Here is a 10,906-nt window from a genome sequence, read left to right as displayed (position 1 = left end):
TAATAAGTAAAGAAATAAAGGGCTATATATTGTGTGTTTTTATAATTTCGCTCAGTGTTTTGTCTTAAGTCACAGGAAGTTCGGCGCAGCGCCAAACGTGGCCGCTACAGGAACTGCCGACGAATAATCTTTAGACAATATTTAATTAAGTATACTGTTATGAAATCAGATGGAAGTCTCACAAATTGTTATTTAATTATTACTAATTTTTAAAAGGGTAAACTATGTTAGTAATTAGATTAATTATAAGTTAACAAGCTAGCGGGAACTAGTGATGGGTCGTTCGTGAACGATTCGTTCAAAAAGAACGAATCTTTGAGAGAACGAAATCATGCGATTCGTTCGCGGTGTAAAGAACCGGGCTCTTTGAGAGCCGGTACCTTGAAAGATTCGGAAGAACGAAAACGCGGAGAGAACGAGATGAGAGAACCGGCCACGCGCCCGGTCTGATTCGTTCGTGAAATGATTCATGACGTCAGGAGTCTGAAGAATTAGGGCCGAATTCAGAGAGCTCTTTCGACGGTCATCCACACATCGAAAGGCTTTTCCATTGAAGCTGCTCGGCAGAGACGTTTTTCAGTGGTTGGTTGACTGCTGGATAAGGAGAGCCAACCACTTGAAAGTGAATGTGGTCTGAAGCTCATTCGAATGCCTGTTCAGTTGAAAATCGGCGGAGCAGTTGATGGTTTTAATATATAATTCCCACATAAAAACGTGTTCATGTATGATTGTAATTGTTTAAAACATTTTTGTCATATGGCATATATGTAAAATATGTTTTGGAATTAAATATGCGTTTTCAAAGAAATCGTTTCGCCCGCAATGTGTGCATCAGACACGTGTTTTGTAGCGATGGCAGAAGATTTGGATGAATTTCCAAATCACATTGAAGAGGTTTTTGGTTTTTTGATGATCTTAAAAATGAAAATCCAGTTTTTGATTTTTGTCGGGATCAAGAGTTCGAAACACAATTTTTTTTTCTCTGTAAGAAACTGCATTTTTTTTTTGTTTTGTTTTCGATTACGGTTTTGTGCTTTCTCACGAGATCAAAAATAATCGCTTTTTCATCTCGAGAAAACACTATAATTTTAGGCAACGTATCCATCTTAAGAAAATTTCTCAACCTCGTGTAGGGTTACCAGACGTCCGGCAAAAGGAGGACATGTCCTCCTTTTTATGCATTTTTTTGCGTCCGGCCGGATTTTCCTTAATGCTCCAAAATTTCCGGCTTTTTTATAAAGTGAGATAATTCCTGCAGTTACACTCTGGGCAAAGCGCGCGCTGTCCGCAGAGTCATCCCACTAGTAAGTAGTACTATGACAGCTTGACAGGTAGCAGCACATGCAGAAGCACGTGTTTTTAATATGCTGTATATGCGTAGTTTGTTTGATTCATAATACTGAAACTGTATTAAATGCCAAAAAATTGTAAAATATCGTACTCCATTGTAATTAGTTCATGGCTTTTTTTAAAAAAAATATATATATATATATATATATATTTTCCTCCTTTTTAGTGAAATGTCCTCCTTTTGCGAGATGAATGTCGTCCTTTTTTATTATCAGTGTCTGGTAACCCTAATCTCGTGTCCAATCCAAACAAAATATTATTTTCAGCCATGGAGGTAGGACAAGCTTTCAGCTGGCAGTCATTCGAAAGGCGTTTTTGAAGTATGAGAGGTGGAGAGTCTGCCAGATGAATGAGAGTTGGATGAGCTTTCGAAGGTCAACTCTGAATTCGGGCCTCAGTCTTGTTGTTCCGCCGCCCGGAGTGGGATGCTCCCGCACTTCGTCGACTTCATTGTTTGGTAATATCTGATCAGTTAGCATCCGTTTCGCATATATTAATCTAAAACGCTTTCTTTCTGTCTTCGAGGCCTACTCCGAGTGGTAGACTGTTTCAATAAGGATTTAAGCTCCTCGAGCATATTAAATTTAACATCGTTACGTTTCTTTGGTCAGGCCACGTGGTGACCTGGCCAACCTCCTAAACCGATTGTTTGCCGATGGCTTTTTATCCGCTTCACATGAACAATGTAGAGACGAGAAATAGTTAATAAATATCAGGTGTGAATCTCGAGTGTATATTATTTCGGTCACGGGTGCCCCGGTGTAGTTGTCTGGTGTGTGGGATGCCTAGAGCCCACCTAGGTAAAGATTAGGGCATTACACGAGTGTACCAGCGTGCCCGCCACTGAGAGCGGGTGTTAGGAACCAGCGAAGCATTATTTTTAGGGATGTGTGCCTCGTCGCACTTGGGCGACGTCACGGCCCGAGAAAGGAGTCTCGCCGGGTCCACATGACCACAAACCACGTGGTGGCGCCCAAACTCAGTATCCGCCTCCTTAAACAACCCTGTGCGATAGCAAATGGCGCACAACAGCGTAAGGCGAGGCACAACGCGAAACGACACAGAAATCCGGAGCGCGTGAGTTTTGCGGTTTTGCGCCGGAGCGCGCGAGTTGTGCGGTTTTGCGCCGGAGCGCAGCGGAGCTGCAGATCGGTAACGGGAATTCTACCGGGCCAAGTGGCCACGGAATGCGCACAAACACCAACAGGTGTGGACAGTAACCAGCGACGAGCAGAAGTGACTTTAATACCGCAGGTACTAGCATCTTCTAGCATGGTGTCAGTCAAGGCAGAGAACCTGTTTAACCTAAGTGACTTGTACTGTATTGAGTGCGCATGCCCGAGACCCGTGGGTGGCATGATGGGGGCAACGTGGTCCGACACGTGCGTATGCTTAGAGCCGCAGGACCCGCCGGCGGATGGAGGGGCACGTAAGACAGAAACGACCGCGGTAGAGTTCCTCAAGGGCACAGATGAAGGATGTAGCAGACAGGCACGCGAGGGCGGCAGGTGCTGGAACTGCCGAGCGTGTAAACACCTACAGTGCGCGGATGGGGCGGAGGCGGAGTCGTACAAGGGCGGATGGGTTATGTGAAAATTGTGCCACGAAGTACAGAGCTCGCACCACAGGGACACGACTCACGTGTGTGACAGCAACGACCACGCGGCTCTCATACCATGTGGGAGGGCGATCCCGGTCGGGCCGGTCGACCTGCTGGAGTTCGCGGGAAAAAACTGTGACGATCCGGGGAAGTTCGTGCGAGTGTGCGAGGACCGGCTAAGGAGTTATGGGGTCCCGGAGGCCGAGTGGGGCGCATCCTGAAGGGGGACGCCAAGACCTGGTGGGCGCTCATCGGCTAGTTTGACACGGAATGGACGGAGTTTGTACAGAGGTTCCAGGCACGCATCGCCGACATCCGCGCCGAGATGAAGGTGCGTGCTGAGCTGTAATGCTCGGAGCAAGGAGCCGCGGAGTCCGCGGAGGCGTTCGTGATCCGCAAAGCACATCTTCATCGGTGCTTGTATCCGATGGGCGACCCCGACGAGATCTTAGCACATGTGGTCGAGGCCATGCGACCCGAGCTGCGCCCGTACTTGCGCCAGGTGACCCATAGGCCCCTAGAGGAGTTCATCCGGCACGCAGACGCCGTGGAGCAGGACTTGAAGGCGACCAGAACATCCCGAACGAGCCCAACTAGCAGATGCCGCCAACCGGAGCACGAGACCCCCATCGCAACTGGTGCACTGGTACCGTACAGGCCGCCGAACAACAGCATCGGGACCATCGGCAACACCCAGGGAGAGAACAGGGCCACGCCGGCCTGGCGCGACTGGACCATCGGAGAAGGGCAACCACCCAGGTGCCAGACGTGCCCGCGGCCGGTGTACCACTGGCAGAAGGACTGCCCGGTGCGCAACCAGTTCTGACCCGGAGGGGCCTGTGATGAGCCGGCGGAAAACAGGCCGCAGGGGGCGGCCAGGTATAACGACCCACCCCCGCGCGGAACCCAGAACACTCCAACCCACCGATGCCGACTGGCTCCTTCTTGGGACCGAGGGGGACCTTTCCGGGTGCCCGTGGTGATCAATGGACGTGCCGTCAATGCCCTGGTCGACACAGCAGCCAGCCACAACTGCGCCGCTGCAAGACTCCTCGAGAGAGACCACTTCGTGGCCCGTGCGGGCTGACTCCAGCTGGCCACCGCAGGTGACGACTGCGACACAGGGCGTCGTGATGCTGAACGTCCAAGTCCGCGACCAGGAATCCACCACGACCGCACTGGTACTTCCAGGACTGCGGGATGACATCATCCTTGGGCTGCCCTGGCTGAGTGAACAGGACGCCCACATCGAGGTGCGGACGGGGTGCCTGCACGTCGGGACCCAGGGGAGGCGAACACTGCACGGCGTCGGACGACCAGCACCGCCGGCGCAAACCAAGGTCAGTCTCAACCAGTTCCGCCATGGTGTTCCCCCCGAACACCATGCCGCGATGCAGTGTGTGCTCGATCAACAGTGTCATGTGTTTGCCTCGGCCGACCCCCTGAAATGCACGACAGTAGCGGAGCACGCCATACCCACTTACCCGCACGAACCCATATTCATAACCCCAGGGAGTTACGGACACACAGGGAGACAGACGATCCTGACGCAAGTACGTGAGATGTTACGTGACGGAATCATAGAGCCTTCCGAGAGCCCTTATAACTTTCAAATTGTTCTTGCCGAAAAATAAGATGGCAGCCTGCGTTTCTGCGTGAATGTTTAACCGATAAACAAACTAACCGTCAATGCACCACCACCCCTGTTGAACATGGCCACCACTGTCGCCGCATTAGGGACCGCAAAAATTTTCACGTCTCTTGACCTCAAGTCAGGATACTGGCAAGTGCCAATTCGCCAAGAGGATAGGCCCAAGACCACGTTCACCATACCCGATGGTCGCCGATTTCAATTTTGCGCAATGCCCTTCGGCTTGCAGGACGCACCGGCCACGTTCCAAAACATGATGACGCGGGTACTGGGGGACTACTAGGGAGACTTCGCCGCAGCCTCTCTCGATGATGTCATAATATTGTCACACACCTGGGAGGACCACGCCCACCACCTGGCATTGGTACTAGAGCGGCTCGCAACTCATAGGCTTACCTGTAACTGCGAAAAAGTCACATCGGCACCACTGAATTAGATTTCCTCGGTCTGGTGGTAAACGCGGAGGGGAACAGACCTACCCAGCAACAGCTAGATACCATCCTAGACAAACACTCACCCCGGACTCGTAAAGAACTACAGCGGTTCCTCGGGCTGGCGAACTGGCTGCGCGCCTTCATTTCTGAGTTCTCCACGGTCGCAGTGCCAATGACAGAGCTGCTGTCCCCGAAGAAGCCGTTCAAGTGGACCCAAGCCGCTCAGGATGCATTCCTAGAACTGTAAGTCCGTTTCCGACAATGTTACTTGCTAGCCCGACTCGATAAGAGCCGCCCAGTAATTGTACAAACGGATGCGAGCCCGGAGGGGATAGGCGCCATCCTGTTGCAGACCGGGGACGGAGGGGAACCCAGGATCATCGAATATGCCAGTGCTAAATTCGGCGAGGTCGAGAGGCGCTACAGTGTAAATGAGCGCGAATGTTTGGGCGTGGTGTGGGCGCTGAGGAGTTACCGGGCGCACTTGAAAGGGCAGCACTTTACACTCCGGACGGACAGCCAGTGCCTGAAGTGACTAGCGACAATGCAGGGGCGTCGGTGAAAATTAACACGCTGGGCAATGTTGCTACAGGCGCTGGATTTCACAGTGGAGCTTGTCCCAGGTAAAAACAATGAGCTTGCTGATGAACTGTCCCGCAACCCCGATGAAACCGTAGTGGCCCGGGATGATGCAGATTGGGACGATCTGTTACCCCCCAATGGCAGGGACAGGGGCACGGACGTCCGATACGACCCCCTACCCGCAGTGCTGTACACTGTCGGCGGGGAGAATCCACCCACCCTCCCCCCCGGCTCGAGTTGAATGATCTGGATGAGTTCGTGCGAGGCATGCAGCAGGTCCACGAGGGCACCAGAGACATCATGCGAAGGTGCGCGGAGTCGGTGTGTAAGGGTTACCGAGTGGTCGACGGGCACCTACAGGCATGCCCCGCGGGGAGTCAGCTGAAGTGGCGGACGTTCGCACCCCCCCAGATACGCAGGCAAATCTTTCAGCTGTTACACGTAAATAAACTCGCCGGCCACCCCGGCATGGATGAAACAACACGGGCTATTAAAGAACTGTTCTACTGGCCAGGCATCGGCAGGATCGTGCGCAACGCCGTACGGAGTTGCTGGTACTGCCAACGGTGTAAGGCGCGGCGGCCAGACGGGAGGGAACAACAGGTGCCGCGCAGACCTACGGAACCGTTCCACACGGTCGCACTCGACCTGATGGGGCCGTACCCGTGCTCACCTCGTGGCAAAAGGTTCTTGCTCGTGGTCACAGACTGCTTCAGTCGGTGGGTGGAGGCATAACCCTTGCCAAACTGCAGGGCAGGGACGATCGCACAGGCCTTGGAGATGGAGTTCTTTCCCCGATGGGGGTACCCGTGGGTGCTACTCACATATAATGCCACACAATTCTCAGGGCTAAGGTGGGCAGAGCTATGCCCGAAGTGGTGAGTCCGACCTCACACCACCCCGATATACCACCCCCGAGCGAATCCCACTGAGAGGCGTAACCAAGACCTCAAGACCCAGCTGAGACTGCATGTGGGAGATGACCACACTCAGTGGGACCAACTCTTACCTGGTATACTATACTGCCTGCGGCATCGAGTGAACATAGTTACCGGTGAGTCCTCGGCCATGCTGGTGCAAGGACGGAACCTCCCCTTACCCGGACAATACCATGTCGAGGGGCTCGACCCAGATCGCGAGGAGAGAGCCAGAGCGATTCCTTCGAGTAGTACGAGACTTTTTAATGAACCACTCATTGAACCATTTAAAAGAACTGGTTCACTTTGAAGAACGAATTGGTTCCGAACCACTCACTGGAATAAACCGTACTGCCCATCCCTAACTAAAACCCCTGAAAGAATTCCAATTATCTTAGATAAATTGTACATTTGTGACATTGTCAAATGGTGACCTAGTGGCTGAACTGTGACTATTCTGACAACAAATGAAAGGAACAGTACAAACCTTTCATTCACAGCACACATTTTATTATCTGCAGCGGTACGGAGACCTGAGGTGTAACTTCACACCAAGACTCACTATTCTGTGGAGAGACTGAGCAGATAGTGACATTTTCAAAGTCATTACAACATGTTACACTACTTACGGCTTATGCTTGTCACGCTACAGTAATACGAACCTGTGAAGGTGATTCTGTCCTCCAATAAAGATAATTTATCAGCCTAAATTTAAACCTAAAAAACTAGATTTCATTTTTTGGAATTTTTTTTATTATTTTATATAATAGGATTTATTTTATATACATTTTTTTATGCTTGGAGAACTAATTTATATTGAGCAATCTTTTCTGATTCACATTAAATATTTTAAAAGATGTTTCAAAATATCTTCTAGAACACAACAAAGTTAACAAAATGTTAAGTTAAAAGTTAATTTACAAATTTTTCAACATGTTTGTGCTTTTTTTTTTTTTTTTTTTTTTAAGTCAAGAGATCTCAAAGAGATGCGAAACAAGTGTGCATATTTGATTGTCTTTTGAGGTTTTATCATATAGTCGATCAGTGATACAATATACAGATTTTTTTAACAATTCAAGCTATTTATTTACTAAAAAATAACATTGTAAAATAGCCTTGTTCCTAGAATAAGAGGCTGAAAAGCATTTCCTGAAAAAACAATTGGCTGAAATAATCATTATCATTATTATGTATTGTTTAAAATTGCTACTAATTTTGATACTGTTTACTACAAGCTGCTAATTCACACAGCAATAAATAAACACAAACATGTTTTATTGGGTCACTTATAATATTTAAAACATGCTATCTCCACAAAAAACCACCAACAACAAACTCGCTCACTTATTAGAGTGAGCTCATTGGTTTCAAGAAAGGTGTATCGACTGTGCACTGATTCACTTAGGTACATGAATGTCCCAGCACTGACTTCCTGGTGAAACTTGCATCTAATGTGATACAGTACTTTGTTCCAGGGGTGCATGTTTGTTACAGGTAATATTCTTACTTTGCTGCTTTCCTGGTAATTAATAATTAAATTCCGATAATAATTTTTCAAACACTAGAGATGTTTCTGTATTTACCCTGAAAACAGCGTTGATAAATTCATAGCTTACAATAACTTTTTTTTTGTTGCATTATTGTGTGGGTCTGTGTTCATGTTTGAGTGAAATCGTGACAATGGTCGATTAGGTTAGTTACCATAAAAATATTTTAAAACATTATAGATTGTTGGTTAGGTTAGTATACCTAAATTAAAAATACTATAAAATATTTTTAATGGTTGCTGAGGATTTACCAATATAAGATGTAGCAATCCTAACCCAACCAACCATTTACACGATTTCACAGTATTTTTAATGTAGCTAAAATAATCTAATCAATAATCTACACTTTTTTAAAAGAATTTTAAATATAGCTAGACTATTCTCTAAATTCCACTGTTACTCAAGTCTTTGAAAGACGATATGGACATCTTTTTTGCGCGTTTTTATCCGCTACTTAAGTTGCTCGTCCGAGCTGCGAACTTCGGAACAGTTCGGGCCTTGGAATAGACTAGTGTGAACTGGTTTTGACACTACATTGCAATTTCTAAACAACCATTAAAAATATTTAAAAATAGATCAATGGAGCTAACCTATGCACAAAAGCGGCCTCAGAATGGACAGTTGTGAATGTTAGGTTTGTAGATCCTGTAATTCTCTCTATATATAAGCATGTTAAAAAAAATGGTGATGGCTGCGTCAATGCATACATATTGTAATGTAAGCTATAAATGGTGATTTCCCTGAAACCAGTAAGAAATTTTATATATATATATATATATTAGCTCGCTGTTTCTCTTCTTCTCCTCCTCTGATGCTGGCAATGCTCACAAAATTTAAAGCCAGCTTTAGTCTCCCTGGGTTTGGCCGAAGCTTGTCGCACTGTTGTGAACCCCACTTCAAGATCGAGGCGGTGACGAGATTTATGCTTCTGACCAGAAGGCACAATCTAGAATGGTTCGTAGGTATATAACAGCCCCTAATACATTTTTCAAGAACATAAACCAGAGACAGTGATGATCTCTAGCGGAGGTCAGCAGAGATGTACACGCACCAGGCAGTTCTACTCGAACTCGCCCATGTACAAGGACTTGTCGCTGGAGCCGGACAGGATGATCGGCTCGGAGGGGTGGAAGTCCACGTCGTTGACGCTGCCCTTGTGGCCGGGCAGCTTGTACAGGATCCTGCGCGTGGTCGTGTCCCACAGGTACACGAAGCGGTCCGCCGACCCCGCCGACACCTTGGAGCCGTCGGGCGCCCAGCCGCAGCGCAGCAGGTTCTTCTCGAAGTTGTGCTGGTGGCCGGTGAGGATCTTGACGCAGCGCTCCTGCGGCGCGAACGGCCGCACGTCCCAGATGCGCACCGTGTTGTCCATGGAGTTGGACAGCACGTAGGAGCCGTCGGGCGACAGCGCCAGCCCCGTCACGGTGTCCGCGTGGCCCTTCAGGCGGTACGCGACCGCGTTCTTCCTGGTGTCCCACACCTTGATGTCGTTGTCGATGCCCGAGGACAGCACCTGCTCCGCGGTGTCGCTGAAGGCGACCGCCGTCACCTGGTAGGTGTTGTTGAAGGTGGAGCACTGGCCGCGCTTCCTGGGGTCCCACATCTTCACCGTGCAGTCGTCCGAGCCGCTGACAACCAGCTGCGGGCCGCGCCGCACCGGGCTGCACGAGTTCACGAAGGTCGTGTGCCCCTTCAGCTTCTTGATGCGCACGCCCGTCTCCAGGTCCCACAGCCCCACCGTGTGGTCCGTGCTGGCCGTGTAGATCGTGTTGCCGTCCGTCGAGAAGTGCAGCTCCATGATGGCGCCGCCGTGGCCGCTCATCAGCGAGATGTTCTCGCAGTTCCCGTACACGTTCCAAATGAAGATCTGCCGGTCGAAGCCCGCCGACGCGAGGTACTTGCCGTCGGGGTGGAACTCGGCGGTGAAGATCTCGCCCTGGTGTCCTTCCATCAGCATGATGGGAGCCGCGAGGTTGGAGTACCTCGGGATCCCGATGTCACTTTCCACCACGCTCGTGCCGCTGTCGGCGGTGCTGACTTCGTTCCGTGCGCGTTTAGGTACTGAGACCATCGCTAACTCGTCGGCCCTTCTTTTCAAGTCTGTTACAGGCATTTTAGAACTGTTTGCTTCAAACACTTTCTCAAAAATACCTTTTCTTAAATAACCTTATTCACCGGATTATTTACACTCTGCTTTAACAACAAATAACAATTGAACGACGCATGGAGCATAGAAGTAATCATAGAGGTCATTCCCATGTAAAATATAATTCCTTATTCCGACATCTGAAATCAGTCACAAATGCTTATCACTACCAACAACACAACATTAAATCAAAGAAATCTAGTTTTGTTCCAAACTAAGATCCCAGGAGACTTAAACGAACACGTCAGCATGTATGTATGGTAAAGGTAGGCTTTCGATTGAAAAACTTAATAAATAAAAACATTGGGGAGCTATTCACTAACTTTCACTGCTGAACAACACTAGCCTTAAAAATTCATCTTGAATTAGCATAGGTTCACATTGGGTGTGGTGAGGAGGGGGCTATTAAACCTGGGGTGAATCGCCAAGAGACTCACACCCCTAATAACATTCTCAGAAAGATAGGCTACAGTGTTTATTGACAAAGACCTGTTAGTATCTTTATTTACTGTGTACTGGGTCGGGTGAAGAGCTGGCACCAAGATTAGTTTATAACCGTATTATTGTCGTAAGCATGCCTGGTGGTCAACAGTTGGGTTTCTAGTAGGTTACTATCTTCGAGGCATCCTAGAATGTTCAGACTAACTAAATCGTGCGCTCTAGAGATTTTCCCTTAATA

At 48.8% G+C, this 10,906-nt stretch overlaps 1 protein-coding gene across 1 annotated transcript; it reads right to left on the bottom strand.

Annotated features, from left to right (window-relative positions):
• Positions 1–7,595: 7,595 nt before the first annotated feature.
• Positions 7,596–10,307, bottom strand: LOC134538869 (U5 small nuclear ribonucleoprotein 40 kDa protein). Its single transcript, XM_063380441.1, has one exon. The coding sequence runs from the start codon at positions 10,192–10,194 to the stop codon at positions 9,142–9,144; it is 1,053 nt and encodes a 350-aa protein (XP_063236511.1). The 5' UTR covers positions 10,195–10,307; the 3' UTR covers positions 7,596–9,141.
• Positions 10,308–10,906: the final 599 nt, after the last annotated feature.

This window comes from Bacillus rossius, chromosome 14, assembly GCF_032445375.1.
Source record: "Bacillus rossius redtenbacheri isolate Brsri chromosome 14, Brsri_v3, whole genome shotgun sequence".
In the NCBI taxonomy this organism is placed as follows: Eukaryota; Metazoa; Arthropoda; class Insecta; order Phasmatodea; family Bacillidae; genus Bacillus; species Bacillus rossius.
Note: the sequence above shows the minus strand (reverse complement) of the source record. Positions and strands in the feature narration are given on the sequence as shown.

Excerpts from the sequence above, each read along its gene's own strand:
- LOC134538869 (XM_063380441.1), bottom strand. The coding sequence starts at position 10,194 with ATGCCTGTAACAGACTTGAAAAGAAGGGCCGACGAGTTAGCGATGGTC.